General features: G+C 45.6%; 1 protein-coding gene across 1 annotated transcript in view; it reads right to left on the bottom strand.

The window, feature by feature from the left end:
* The window catches only part of timeout (circadian regulator timeout), a gene marked incomplete in the record, with an annotated part of 289,956 nt that extends 274,083 nt beyond the window's left edge, over window positions 1-15,873 (bottom strand). Inside the window, 8 exon segments of the mRNA XM_077669310.1 lie at window positions 5,043-5,310; window positions 5,536-5,604; window positions 6,607-6,671; window positions 9,888-10,002; window positions 12,683-12,825; window positions 13,039-13,219; window positions 15,333-15,486; window positions 15,647-15,873. Of these exon segments, the coding sequence (XP_077525436.1) occupies window positions 5,043-5,310; window positions 5,536-5,604; window positions 6,607-6,671; window positions 9,888-10,002; window positions 12,683-12,825; window positions 13,039-13,219; window positions 15,333-15,486; window positions 15,647-15,752 (1,101 nt within the window).
* Window positions 15,874-16,113: the final 240 nt, after the last annotated feature.

Genomic DNA, 16,113 nt, shown 5'->3' with positions numbered 1-16,113 from the left:
AGTTAAGTAAATAATCAAGTAAACTGATAATGAAGTAGACAAAAGAAAAAAAAGAATTATCTGAACGACATGAAAAATAAAGAAAAATCAAAAAGAAACTTGGGAAGCTGAAGATCCTGCCTGAGGAAAAAAATTGGCAGTGGCTTAGCTTGGCTATGCCACAATATATGCAGCGAGAGGTACGTTTCCCTGGCTGAGATTGTTGTGGTCACTGTATGTTTAGCAATGAGAGACATTTGGCTCCATCTCGGCAGCTATGCGCCGTCTATTATACGCTCGGCAGTCTGGAAGCTCCGTTTGGCAAGCCATTCCTCTCTCTGTTCGGGCGTCTCCACTGCTCTCTTCGCCTTCTTAAGCTCATTCTCTCTTTGTTGAGTAGCCAAGTGCGAAGTGAATACCTCAGGATCGGAAGAGTTAATTTCTCTCGTCTACACCGCCGTTAAGCAGCGGCTAGACTCCCCTTCTCTGCATCCATGTCAAACGTTGCGATACAGCCGCCTATTACATCTCCTCCCTTTTATACGCAACGCAGCGCATGCGACGCGCGGTTTGGGTGATAGAGTGGTGTGCACCGAAGCGGCGACGAAGCGCGCGGCGCACCTGTGGGGTCTCTCTGGTTACCATGGTATCAGCGCATGCGTACAACTGCTCATCCGCGTGATGTCATGGGCGGCTTCAATGGTGGAGCGGGCGTTCGGCGACAGTGAAGCGCAATCCGCACCTTGCTCCTCTTTGGTTGCCATGGTAACGGCGCACGTGCACAACTGTCTCCCCTGACCCACAGCGAAATGCACGACTGGTAGCCCAGTTTAGCTCTCACTACGAAAAGCCAAGTCGCACATACTTTTGCAAGATTCTTGGGCCATGCAGAAAGCATTGACCACAGTTCTTGTTGATGAGCCGCAAAATGGGCAAACAAAGAATATATAACTGTGCCAGAGTCTTGACAGATCTGCACACTTCAAAAGAGTCACTGCTCGATAGGAAAATGTTTTGAAGCCTCGCAAGCATAAATTCACATTTAAAACATAAGTGCAACGTGTGCATCTACTTGTGAAGCACTACTAAAAGTCAAGCAGTGAATGCTGAAGCCTAGTTTTATCTATCCATCCACACAGGCTTAAGCTTTTGTGCAGTTTCATAGACGGTTTTGCTTGTGAGTGGTGCCGTAAACAGATGTGTGGGTTTGGTTTGGTTTACGGAGGTTTAAAGGGGCCATGACAGCATATTTTCATGAATACACTGCTTATCGCCTTTAATTCCCAACAGGTTAAATTACTATTTCCTGAATTTTCAGTTGATTCTCTGTGGCAAATATTTTTAAAACGAATTTTTTTCGTTTCTTCTGTTTGCTGGTCTGGCAACCTCTGATCGCTGACGTCACAAGCGCATACATGCCCCGCGTCGTCTTGCTGCGAGCTGTTGAGATGCTTGCATGCACACCGTAGACAGCGGTCGCTCTAAAGGTTTTTTCTTTTAGCTTAGCGAAATAAAATGCATTTTTCGTGTTCTCTTTTGCGAAGCCTTCAACATAGTATACGCGAGCTGAATGATCCTTGGGAAAGCGGACTTGCTCATGGCGCCCGTTTTCCAATTGTTCAGGAAACAGAAATCGATGGACCTCTGCTTTATTATTTACACTTAGAAGCATGCTGTTCATATTTTATGAGTGTGGCCTCTTTTGAGCAGTCAAGTGCTTCTGTATGTGAAAAGCGGCACGTGCCGTGCATGCCTTCGCCGATGTGCACCGTGAAAAGCCGCGGCGTTTTGTAGCTATATCTACCAAGTTCTTGTCCGCTATTCATTGGCTCGATAATTAAACTCAAATTATCAAACTGTGGCACTAGAGTAACCTTGAGGCACGAAAGGAGCAGAGAAAAGTGCCGAGTGCGACGACTTCCGCGCTGCATGTGCGCGTTTGTAAGTCAAACATACATTTCCTTCGAGAACCCTTTTGCAGGAACCAAGCTGCTTGCAAAACCCTACACGACTCGAATGCTTTCACTGCCCATACCGATGAATAGTCGCCACCGTCTAAATCAGTGCTTTAAAATAATAGTACAGCATTTAGCATTTTGCTGTGCGTGCGCGTTGTGCTCCAGGAGTGCGACAATTACGACAACTGCAGCCCCACGCTGAGGTTGTTTACATATGGCTGTACGCAAACAGTACTGCTCGTTTGCGTGGCATAAAACGCCAGGTGGGTTATCCTTATCTTAAATATTACGTACTCTTGCTCACGAATTGCACTTTTACTCATTTACACACCATGATAACACTACGATAAGCACCGATGATACTGTATCGCCTGCTTAAGAAACGCTTCGCATAGGATACCGGCACTTTCCGCTAATTGTATCTGCTTTCTCTTATGTCACCAAAATTTAATTTTAGATCGGTTTAGCTAAAGATACGTTCGGACATTACTTGAATTAATGAAAACAACCAGATTTGTTGTCCACAGTCGACGCCGACGGCTGCTGCCGGCTGCCTTCTGCACATGCTATGCACACCGGGTCACACATCGGCACTTCCCCCCTTATTGTACTCGCGTCCTGCGATGTATGCAGTCGTCGCTTTGAGGACACTCTAGTCAAAACTACGCTCAACAGCTATTTGCAGGCGCTAAAACTTGCGAAATCGCTCTCCACAATTGCCAAAATCGCACACACGAATCCTGCGTACTCGCTAGGCCTCGTCCCGAAAGGGGCCGGCAGTCCACCGTCGACCGAAATTAAAGAATATGGCAAAAGTTCCTCACTGATTAGTAAGAAATTGTGAAGATAAGATATGTAGCCGCTCGTTTCACTTTTTTCGATACAGGTATGGTACACAAGCGCAGTTTTTCCAGCCATCGCCTCACCAGGCGTGAAGCTTTCTCTCGGCCGCACAAGCCCAGGCAACGGCGGCGAGTGACGAGCGGCACCGTCGTGCGGCATTTTCTGCCCGTGTCACTTGCCTCGACGATCGGTTCTATGCGCAGGCACTGATTGAAAGCACATCTTCGCTGGTGCACGCACATCGCATATGTCGCCGTGGCTAGCATCAGGTCCAATAAGTTTTAAAAATCTTAAGTTTATAGATTGTCATACCAACTAGTCCCCTAGCACACTCTTCTGGTTCCTACTAAGCTGACTCTGAACATTACTACGATATGCGGTCGTTGGTCGTGCTGGCGTCGTCGTCGGTCTAGCGTAACAGACCGGTGCATCAGCGACAGCATTTGCATACCGGCCAGCCCACTGGCCTCGATCGCTGTTGCATCGACCTAGTGTGACCGGACCCTACCTATACCAAAGAAAAACTGCATTACTATTCTAAGCACTTTTGCGTCACCAGTCACTCATATATGGGGGACGACTGCTACTTCGATCGCCCGCAAAAGCACAGGGGGGAATGGGACCTCGCTGCGCATATTGCAGCAACGAGAGCAGACGACGTTGTTCCGTGCATGCCCTAGTGACATCACGAGAGTGTTCAATATGGCGATCGCTGCTGGAGGGAGGAGTCTCCTGGTCTCAATTTCGATCGCATTTTTTGGAATATACAGCGCGTCCAGGGCAGCCAAATTTCGGAAATCGAATCATAAGCTCTTCAATTAGGTAATGTAAGCACAAAACTGCAGTATGAAGAGCGACCATGTCATGGCCCCTTTAATGTCCCAAACTGCCTCAGGCCCAGGCTATGATGAGGGACACCGTAGTGACTGGGCTCCGGAAATTTCGACCACCTGGGGTTCTTTATCGTTCACTGACATCGCACAGTACACAGGCCTCTAGAATTTCGCCTTCATCAAAATTTGACCGCCCCGACCAGGGTCGAACCCGCGGCTTTCGGGACAGCAGCCCAGCACCATAACCACTGAGCCATCACGACGGTAGATGTGTAGGACTTCACAATTACAGTGAAAAAGTTAGCTCTGCTGCTATGCAAAGATGCCACGAGAGTGCAGCGGATTATGTACTGATGCAAAACGTTCCACACAAAAGGTAACCACACAACAGTTCCAATAACGCTCCTTCGAGATGCACCTTTAAGCTCCAACCACATGATCCTGCCCTGCTCTATCATAATGAGGAACCACTGCATATGAACTGTTGTTAAGTTAAGGCTATTGCCTAGGACACAACTGCTACACAAGGTAGGCTGTATGTAAGCCAATACATCATCCTATGCTCCAAGTCAACACAGACGTTATTATCACTCTTTGCTGTTTTGCTCTTAGCTCAGTTTTTCTTTTCATATAATTCTGAATTCATTTGAATAAGTTTATTTTACCCTGCATATACATTTGGTGGGATAGACCTCAGAAAGACCCACCATGGTGTTTAGCGGCTATGGCGTTCAGATGCTGAGCACAAGGTCGCAAAATCGAACCCCAGTCATGGCTTCATTTTAAAGAAGGCAAGATGGGAAAAATGCCCCTGTGCTGTACACTGTCAGTGCACGTTAAAGAACCTCAAGAGGTCAAAATTAATCCAGTGCCCGCCCTCCACTATGGCACCTCTTGTAGCCCACATGCCTCTTTGGAGCATTAAATAGTATCACACCACACACACGAAGCAAAGGCGTCCCAGACAAAAAGGAGAGGGTCACCACAGCCCTTCCCAGGTTCACCAATGACAGTCGCCCCCAATTCACTGGGTTACAGGAGCACGCAACTACTCCCGGCGTTACGCCTAGGGCCCTCATCGCCGAACCTCACCCCCCGCTAGGTTACAGGAGGACGCTACCCCTCCCAGCGTTACCCGGCCTGGGAGCACCTTTTGTACTCTTCAGCCCCGGTCGCAGACTTAGACTGCGACCAGGTAGCCAAACCCTCCGGTTCAGCAGCCGAGCCCAGACAGCCCAGACAGACTAAGACGTCCCAAGCCCACTAAGTAGTTTGGAAGTATGTGGGCCCTACAAACGAAAGATATGGCCATCTTTTATGCTCTGAGGCAACAGTCAGCATGCTATAGAAAAAGTAATGAAAAGCTTTCATAAAATTAATTAAAAACTGATAGAAACAGACCGTGCCAGATTGCATGAAATGCGGTTACCTTGACAGTTCTCATCAGAGGATTGTAACACCATTTAAGGAAGTCAGTGCAGAGGCCTTTGAGGAATAGCCGGATGTTCAGAGTGGATCTCCGCGTGGTGTCCTCCGGTTCCAAGACAGGCCTCCTGTTCTTTGGCTTTGCCTTGAATGGCTTCGAACGGTCAAAGCTCAACTGGGACAGCTTGGACAAGCTATCATGGGCAATGAGGTTGTTGTCGCCTATGCCTTTCATGTTCTTCACAGTGAACGTCCCACCAAAACGAGGGTGCCTGAAGAAAGAAGCCCCACAAAAACCTTCAGAGATACAAAATTGGTTAGGTAGCAGGGTACATTTTCAATTTCTCTGAATAAAATTCTAACTTCGACCATTCTAACTTCGACATGACGAGGGGAACAAATGCATTATTCATAAAGATCAGAAATCTTATTATGACATTGCAGCAAACAAAGAAGGAAAATGTTTTTCAGGAAAAAGTAAAACAGGTGTGAGTTACCTGTTTGCTCTCGCCTGCATTTGCACCTTCTTCTTCGCAAGTTCCACTTCCCTTACTCTGAGTAGTTCCCTGAAACACAATCAGTTATAGATAGCAAAAGCTTAATAATGCAAATTCCATTGTTGACCAAACATGAAACGCCAGTAATTAAAGTTTCTGAATGTTCCAGGTAGAGGAGAACACTAAAGCAACTTTCAGAAATCGTTTTGTAGTTATTAAGAAATAAAAAATGACTTCTTATTGTCTCTGATGTTTTAAAGCCCCTATAGGAAACCTTTAGATTACACTAATAAGTATTGTCTCTCCGTGGTAGACAAAGTACTACACAACACCATACAACACTCTACTGATGAAGATGCCATGTTGCATATGCAATAACATATACAACATGTACATGTAACGTGTATGCAACACCTATGAACACATGATAATGTATTCACATAGCACAGCACACTGGAAACATCCAAACATTGCAAAGTTAAACTACCATATGCCTCATGTCACGTTCAACTCAGTGCCCATCTCGCGTCAATTAGACTAAAACTTCAGTGTGATATATGATTCCAAACATGTTTTTTGAACAGAATAGCAGGCTAAGTTAAGAACTTTAAAAGCTGCATGCTCCTATCTCTGAAGCTGTCGTTCCACATACGGCTGCACCATTACAGCTAGAAGGATTAATTATGCCCTCTGCTCATTTTATACAATGGCATGAATTCAAGGCTTACAAATAATTCTAATTTTACAAGGGCAATGCTGCAGGCTAGTTGGTTGTTCATGTTTTTTAAAACAGCATAAAAAGGACATGGACAAAGAAACAAACACATAGTGCCATGCATGCCCCTTTGTGTATTCGTCCGTGCCCTTTGCACTGTTTTAAAGAATTTGAATCTCCTTCTGGCAATGCACAGAGCGCCAACACATCTGATATGCAGAAACCCTGAAACCTTTCAAGTATTAACAGAACTACAACAACAAAAAAAAGAGGGCTAGGTAAATGAGCCACTAATTCGTGCAGCTTACAGGTATTTTCGAAGACGGCTATCTGCTGCGTCACTTGACATATCTTACCTGACATCTTCCTCTTTTTCTAAGGCACTTCGTGGCTGCTCCGCTCGTGCTAACACTTCAGGAGACTGAATGAAATAAAGAAAAAACAATGAGTCACAGCATCAAAATCAATTATTTTCACAAACTGGTAACAGAAAACTACTAAAGGTTATTTCAACTTATAAAACTGCAAAGTCAGGCAAAATGGTTCCTTTTAAACGAAAAGATTGACACCAATAAGAACAGGTAGCAGTTTAACACAAAATTTTAGAGTTTCACTTTTTCTATTTCACTAAATATTGCACCACCAACTGTGTGGTACATGATCATTGGTGCTCAAACGCACAACAAATGAATAATTCTGTCCCCATCCATTATGACCAGTTTCAGAACGGATGTGTGGCCGGAATGCGACTAATTAGTGTGTCGATGCACTTTGAAATCTGTTCTCATCCTACATCAAAGATACCAATTGCTTGCTCCGCGAAACAGCCAATATAACACTGCCTGACAAGGCCTCTCTTGTGACCTGAATGTCACATCCTTATACACAAATATTCCCTATGCTGATAGCAGTGCAGCCCTTTTAGAATCATACAACCAGCAGGGACATTACAGATCTCCAAGCCAAATGGTGTTAGAAACACTGGCCAAAATCATGTTAGAATAAACAGCTTTAAATTAAACCTTCACTATTATACCTACAAATAAGTGCCACAGCTACGAGTATAAGAATAGCCCCTAATTATGTACCTTCTTGAATGCAGTCTATGTAACCAGTAATATACAGGACAGACAGACACTCCACCCTGAATCTGGTTCAATATCACTGCACCCACACTAAGTCTCTCCCAAATCTTCTCCTATCCAAACACATAAACTTGGATGAACACTCATTTGATGCACTATAGGTAACTATTATGCAAGGAGGCTTCAAAAACATGCCAGAACGTGAATAAACCGAATCTTACTTCACTCAAAAGTTTAATACCACTCAACAGCGTCTTAACGAAAAACCTTTGACTATTTCTTTTATCCGCCCTCTCCAAACCCAAACAAATAACTGGTAACAGAAAACCATTGGATGTTCTTTCAACTTATAAAACTGCAAAGTCAGGCAAAATGGTTACTTTTAAACGAAAAGATTGATACCAATAAGAACAGATAGCCTCTGCCCCTTCCCCTCCTCCTCACTACTCAGGCTCATGCAGTATAGAAGCCATTTTTGGAAGATCTTTTTCTGAGACCTTGACCATCCTTCGGGGCTGGTTCATGTTTGTTTTTTTTCGTGAGCTTGAAAGTTTTCCACACAAGTTTTGCTGTCGTTGCCACCACGAACACATGCTTCCCCGACATCCTCAGTTTGACGACTTGCTCAAGGGGAGTCAACATGCAGAATTACACGGAACAAGCAGCATGGACAACGCATGTTAACTTAAACGCGTGCCCCATTTCTTACGACCCCCAATGCCTTTTGTCCCACAAACCATCCCCCACTGTTTAACCTGTGCACAATAGGACAGCCAACCCACCAAACTGGTCTGGTACCCGAACATTGTCTTTGCTCTTACCCACCACCATCGCATTCTTGTGACAAACCACATTTCGTCACTATTTCGTCGTTTTATTAAAGTTTTCGTCGATCTGCTCATGAGAAGTGAGTGAGTACCTCCAAAAGCTTTCTCTTCTACACACCCACCACCGTCTCTGTCACTTGCTCAGCGCCACCACTTTGGCCCCGCAGTGAGGATGGAGCCCACCTTTCCATTTTGTTTCTTTCTTTTACCTACATTCATCTTTGTCGTGCTTCCCCTGTCCCTTGCCCTGACTTCCTCCCCCTTTCTGTTTGTTTCTTAACTTCCTTCTCACTCATATCCTCCTCTCCCCACTTTTATTTCGATTGTTGATATTTGTTCGTTTCTTTTCTACTCTGCTATCCAGTTTCAAACTATTATGAGTTCAGTCTGAAGCAATATAAACACAGTCTTGAGAAAGGCTGCACCCTGGCTGAAACGCCGAAATAAAATGTCTCGCTGATATGCGCCTTCCGTCTTCAACTCTTATCTGCGGAAGCCATCAGATTCTACCTTCACACGCGTGTGCGTGCGTGTGTTTGTGTGTATATATACTTCAGCTTCGAGGCATATTTACAGAAATGCTTCAGTGCACTTGTCAGTATGAACCTCATTGTGCGTCATGGTGGTATGCATGAAACATGATTATCACGGCTGGACGGAAGGAATACAGAAACACGTGAGCAGCTTTATGCTGAGACAGCGCACCCACACGTGCAGTAAGATAGGAAGAAATGAACGAGGTGAGCGATAAACAAATGGCAGAGAAACCATACCATGCAAAGACAAAATGGAGCAGGCCAAGAAACTAAAATAGTGTATATATTTCTTTCACCGAAAGAAACAGCCCAATGAAAAAAAGGGTGAGAGCAAACAGCAATGATGAGACATGTACCATCTGCCTATGAGCTAAAATGATGGACCATTGAAATGCTGTTTGCCGTATTGTCACAGCAAAGCCTTAGGTGCCAATAGGGTGGACAAGGAGATTGCCTTTATCGAAAGAGCACACAAACGGGCTTTGATTTCAAATTTCTCCACATTTCAGGACATGCATTTCTCTAATATTTTGCAGAGACAATCATAACTACCCAATATACGCACAGGGTTTGTTTTCAATGTGCAAACCAGGTCAGGAGCCCTTTAAACGACTCAGTGACATACCTGACACCTCCAAGTGTGGGCAGCATCCAGAGATGCGGCAAACTAATCCCATGACCGAATAGGACCAAAATAGCTTAAAAAGAATGTGTTCACACGTATCATGTGCTTCATTTTCTGTACCTCAGTGAATACAAAAAAAAAACACAGCCAGCTGGAAAAAATGTGTCAATGCTGCCTAAACAACACTCTGCGGAATGTGGCACCAAAAACCATCCTGAAACATTTTCTGTACATGTTCGGTGATTCTTCCCATTCATTCCAATTCGAATTCATTTCCAAGATGGCAGGAAAAAGTTGGCTTGCTTTGGTTCCAGGTGAAACACAGGTTCTGTGCCATCTTCAAGCTTAGTTCCAGTTTGGTTTGACACTCTGGTTGTGCTTTGCTCAGTAATTATGACAATGAATACAGGAGTCCTGAATGATAAGGCTGGTTCGGCGCTAACTTATAAAAGATGTGGTTTCTTCTTATCTGAACAACAAAAAGGAGGACAAGCCTAAAACAATTGCTACCATTGCTGGCTGCCAATGATTTCGTGCAAAGCTACACAATAAAAACTGGCTCACCTGCTCTCGCAGCATCTGGGACAAAATTTCCAAGCAATGAAAAGCATAGTCGCTTTCGTCATCACTGCTGGTGACATACAGTAGCAAATCTTCCACATGTGCAAGGTGCATTGCCCTGGAAAGAAGAAAAAGGCAATACACCCAGAATTTATAGATAAAAATGAAGCTCAATGTACACAGATATAATCAAGGTTATACTTCCACGATGAGATAAATAAGGGCTGAATGGGCAGTAAAAATTGGTAGGGCTTTAATGTAGTTAAACCGAACAGACTTGCAAAAGCATGTGCTTAGCCTAATTGGCTCATGGTTTTGCTTTGCTGGGTTGTCGGCACGCTAGCCTGCTAAGGTTAGCTAAGGCACGCGGTGCCGGACAAGAAGGAGGAAGTTGGGCTAGGCTGCAGCGCGAGCAGTGCAATTAAAAACAGTTCGAACCTCAATGCTGTCGGAGCTGGTTCTTCCTCGCCTTAGCTTTGACAGATTTGGTGACCCATCTTCGAACACGCAACCCCATCCTCCTACATGGATTCCCCTGGCTCTCTCGCCCTTCCTACCAGCGGCGACCCGCCCAGAACACTCAGCTTCTCAGTGTTTCGGTGGCCACATTCCAGCCAGTCAGCCTACCGCCATTTTGGCCCAACAGCCCCCGCGCCTGGCTCCTGCAGGTTGAGGCGCATTTCCAGCTGCGATGTATCACCAGCCAGGAGACCAAGTTCCTCCACCCCGTGTCGTCCCTGCCTCCTGACGTCACTGAGGACTTAGTGGACGTCATCAGCTTGCTGAACTCGGCTCGACCTTTCGACACGTTGAAGGTGGCTATCATCGACCGCAAGTCAGCGTCCGAGCGCAGCAAACTCCAGCAGCTCTTCAGCGCTACAGAGCTTGGTGACAGCCGCCCTTCGCAGCTCCTCCGTCACACACGCCAGCTTCATGGAGACTCCGCTGCTCAGCACGACCCCTTTCTGCGTGAGTTGTTCCTTCAGCGTCTTCCCCAACACATAATCCCCATCTTCGCAGCTGCAGGTGATGTTTGATTACAGAAGCTCACTGAACTCGCTGACCGCATTGCGGACTACTCACGGCTCCCCAACGTCAGCTCTGTGGCCAGTCCGCCTCCAACTACTGCCGCAGACTCCCAGTTTGCCAGCATTGAATGTTGACTTGATGCTCTTGCCAGGTGGCTCAATGTCCTCGCGCCCTTATCACGCCGTTCGTCACCGAATTTCCGGTCGCACCGCTGCTCCCCGCCACCTTCGCGTTCTTTAGAGTCCCAACCATTGCTCCTCATCCACGTCCCTGTCCTTCACCGAATGTGCCCTGTCGTTTTCCTCCCAGTTCATTACGTGCGAGATGTCCACTGGCATCTCGCGCCCCTACGTACCTTTGCCTTTCCGTCGCACCATTTTTGAAAAATTGCACTGCCTGAGCCACCCTGGTATTCGTGCTACGCAGAAGCTAATCACATCTCGTTTCCTTTGGCCAAGCATCAATGCCGACGTTCGCTACTGGCCATGAACCTGCCTTCACTGCCAGCGCCTTCAATGCCTGCCTTCAATGCCAGTTCACTGGCATACAGTCACGCCTGCCACTAATTTTCGGCCGCCCGACGCGCGGTTTTCACACGTTTACATAAACATTGTTGGACCACTCCCGTTATCACGTGGGCCCCTTATCTGCTCACATGTGTGGATCGTTTCACCCGCTGGCCCGAGGTGTTGCCCATTGCTGACGCTAGGGCCGAGACCGTTGCTTTGGCTTTCATGGCCGGCTGGGTCTCTCACTTCGGCGGCGCGTCTGTCATCACCACCGACCGCAGCCGCCAGTTTCAATCAGCCCTGCTTACTGCCCTTGCCAATATTCTGGGCGTCCGCCACATCCATACGACTGCCTACCATCCTTCGGCCAATGGCATGGTGGAACGTCTGCATCGGCAACTGAAGGCTGCCCTTACCACTTATTAGCCAAGGGAACACTGGTCCGACCACCTTCCCCTTGTCCTCTTGGGCATTCCCTCAGCACTGAAGGCTGACCTCAGCAGCTCTTCTGCTGAGCTAGTCTACGGGGTTCCCCTGCGTCTCCCTGAGAAATTCTTCTCTCTTTCCTCCCTTCCATTGATCCATGATGCTTCCACCTACATCCGAGACCTGCATAACACATTTCGACACATTACTCCTGTCATCCCTGCCGCCCGTCACCCTCAGTCCGTGTTCGTCAGCCAGGACCTGGCCGGCCTCCTGCACCCATGCCTTCATCCGCCGTGACCACATCCGTTCCCCCCTCACGCCGGCCTACAATGGACCGTTTCGCGTCCTACATGGTATGCAAAAGACCTTCAAGTTAGATGTCAACGGCCGTGAAGACATCGTGACAGCTGACCGACTCAAACCGGCCTACATTGCCACTCCTCGGCCCGTCAGCTGTACACTCGCTCTCGCTTCGACTGTGCCACCATTGTGCACAGCTTCCTCCAAGCATATTCACGGCGAATCCTGTGGCTTCGCTCTATGGGGGTGGGGGGGAGCCGTGTAGCGCCCCTCGCACCGCGCTCGGTTCGCAGGCCATGGCACACGGCGCCGGACAAGAAGGAGGAAGTTGGGCTAGGCAGCTGCGCGAGCAGCGCAATTAAAAACAGTTCGAATCTCAACGTTGTCGGAGCTGGTTCTTCCTCGCCTAAGCTCCGACATATTCTTCAGAATTAACCGACAGATTCGCAAGCAATTATCACCCTAAATACTCCTTTGATTATGTTTAAGAGAACTGCCCATAGATGAATGGTTTGAGCCTTAACAACGCACCACAGAACTTGGTCGTGAACGCTGACATCATCATCTGTGCGCTTCTCTTCTGATGGGTTGGCAGGCACATGAAGGACGTTCCTGATCAGGACAAGGATTCGCTCAATCATGTCCTTGTCTTCTTCCTGTCGTGTCTCCCAGTTCTAAATGTAGACACACCATCAAGTCATGTACTGCTTAAAAAGGTGAGAGTTAATAATACAACAAGTATACAACTACACAAACGTTCAGACTGTGAGGCAATGCATGCACTGCAATAGATGATGATGCAGGATGGCTTGAAATAATTTAGTAAAGTGCACAGGGTTTTCTGGTGTATACTGAATCAATTGAAAAGAAAGGACAAATAAATATACCTTGTGCAGAAGAGATTCGAGTTTTTTAGTGATTGTAATCCATACTTTAGAATCCGTAAAGGCAAGTTTGTATGCCTGCAGGTGAGATACAATTTCCAAGTAGATGTTCCGGGCAAACTTCTCAACCGGAAGCTCCTCCTTGTACAATATTATGGCAGGGTTCGTGAGGTCCACCAGTAATCTAGACATAGGATAGAAATGACACATTCTCAAGTCTTCCTTTTTGCGCATGCTACCCACAATATTTACCCAAGACTCTCCATTTGGCATTGCAATGCTACGCAAGGAAACAAAACCTTTTACACACCTGCACTTTTGCTTTTTATGATAGAAGAAAGCTCCACAACAATGTGAGCAACTACACTTGTGCCCTGCGTTTCGGGGTAAAACACAAATTCTCCCAATTTCTGCACTTAGAGCAAGTTGTGTAAAAATCATGTTAATCCCCAATTTATACCCAAAAACTGCCTCTCGAAAATGTGTTTTACCACTGCAAACTGCTGAATAGAGGTACCATATTTAAGGTGCAGCTACGCTAAACACTATTTCAGAAAGATTTCCATAACTGATTGCTAGAGAGATAACCCATGTCACCGTATGTGCTAGTCAGTCACTTACGGAGATGTTTCAATTCCAGGTGTGGTCAAACATTACGCATAAAAAGCCAGGACCAAGGAATAATGATTAGGATAATTGTATCAAGCATTACTCCTCGCTACCCAAGTCTAAATATGGTCTACACTCAAATAACAGTTTCGATGCTAAAAGACTAAACTTTTGAGATTTGTGGAACTGAAAGAACTGCATCCCACACAAAGGTGAATGGTAGCATCTAATTGTCTTCATTGTAGGAATAAGCAAAAAAAGAAACCAAATTCCTGAACAGTTTCCAAAAAGATCTGATTCATACCCAAACCTTCAAAACAATAAAAAATGAACATTTATTCTCTGGATTTTGAAAAGTATGTAGCCCGGAAACAAAGGGCATCAGCTATAATGTATATTATGTTATATTATAAAGGTGCGGTCACAAAAATAGAGGACCCAGTCAAAAAGTTTTTCTTGCATCATAAGGTATATTCTGACTCATTTTTACCCTCGCTTTCATTCTTTATCTTTATATGCACAAAAATGTTTGCCGAAATATTTTGTGAGAATTCTTACGTATTTGTAAAAAAATTAGCAAAGATCAAACTATGCTGCGACAAAGATGTACCATAAATATGGGTAACTGCAATGCTGCTGCACACTGCATTTAGCAGTGGTATTTCCTTACTCACAATCCACAGCTGTATAAAACAAAAAAATATGTGTTATCATCAGTAACACAAAAGGACAGAAAATTGTGCTCCCATAACAGCATCAGTTGAGTAATGTAGCAGCTCTTCACAGTATTCTATCTGCAGTACAAATGTTAGGCTGTTGCTTACAGCCGAAACTGTGCGCATGAGAACTGCCATTAAATCGTATAAAAAACGTTTTACCAGCAGATTTCTTTCACGCCAATACCTCAAGAATGCAGAAGCAATGGTAACAATATTCACCAGGTGTTACCATGTTGCCAAGTTGAGGCAAATATTTAAAACTTGGGATGTCAACATTCGCCTCGTTCAGTTTATTCGCTAAACACGTGAAGCAAAACGGTATAATAATTGCCTGTTCATAATGCCATGCTTCTGAAGATAAGAAGGCTACGGAACACTGTGTACAAATGTTCGCTTTCTAGTTTAGGATAGGAAGAACGCTTGTCAAGTGAAAACAAAACACAGGGAAGAAGCGACCATGCGGAGCTCATCCCCAGTGATCACCACGATTTTTTACAGTTGCTTAATTGTCGAATCAGATTTCTGATTATACCATAATTTTTCACATGCAGTTCAATTTAAATGCAGTACTCTACACGTGGTACGCCCAAGAAATCAAAGAAATAAAGAAAGGGCTGAATTCTGGTTTATTAAAAGTGCACCAAGCTGTGTTTAACACTGGCAAAAATTTAAGCTGTTCATCTTCACGACTTTGGGTGCTAGCGTGGCTTATGATTCAATATACACAGTGGCACATGACGAACTAGCTGCTGCCAAGCTGCACTAATAACCGAAAAATGATGCGTCAGCATCATCCATCACTACTTTTATAGGGCACGCATGCTGACTATACTAAGCGCATATTTTACTACTGTTGTTGTTTTAACTTCAGCATCTATTGATGATTGAAAATTTAAAACATTTAATGTGTCACAGGTTTGCGACCGGCTGGCACATAACACGCCGTTACAAAAGCCATCAATTCCTCACCTTACTATGACATCAAATAGGGTGTCATCGTCAGGGTAAAACTTGAGCAGAGGAAGGAGATCTGTTTTCAGCACTTGAATACGACCCAGGATGCGCCGTATCTCATGGGCTTCATCGTCTCGCCTCAGATACCTCAGCAAGTCTTTTAAACTTTCTGTGGAAACAATTGCAGAAGAGAATCACATTGCATTAAGTATGTAGTAACAACACAATAATAGTAAAGTGAAAAGCACAACTCGATTCGCCAAAACATGCTTCTTGGGGGAGAGAGTTTCTTGGGAGACTCTAAACACGGCCCAGCGGATACGGCGTACCTATGCAGTCCGGTTCTTTGTAATATTTGCCTTCGTCCCATCCTCCGAGGGTGCTGCAAGCAGCCTGAATGTCCGAAAGGACTAAAGGTGACACTGCTTCACTCATCGTGCACAGAAGCACAAGAGACCACCAGTGAACACGGCACGCGCACGAGTTCTATGTACACGACGTAAACAGCAGCTGTAGCGAATTTGGCGGGAAAGAACGCAAGACGGAAGTACGTAACAGTGGCTTGTCGCTACGCTATGCAGCTGGATGGCGCATCAGGCGCCCAAAGTGAAGCCACCGGAAGTGGCCTCGACTCAGGTGCCAGCCTTACTTTGGTAGTGCACGAAATCGGACCTCAGCACGGTTTTTGTTTTCAGTTTTCGTTTTTCCATTGCTATTTTAAAGTCTTTTCTCCGTTCTCGTCTTTTTCCACACTGCCTACCTGTTGCGCCGTAAACTGCATGAGGAGACCAGCAAA

This window comes from Amblyomma americanum, chromosome 6 (assembly GCF_052857255.1).
Source record: "Amblyomma americanum isolate KBUSLIRL-KWMA chromosome 6, ASM5285725v1, whole genome shotgun sequence".
NCBI classification, from domain to species: Eukaryota; Metazoa; Arthropoda; class Arachnida; order Ixodida; family Ixodidae; genus Amblyomma; species Amblyomma americanum.
The sequence above is the reverse complement of the archived record's forward strand: the minus strand, read 5'-3'. Positions and strand labels throughout refer to the sequence as shown.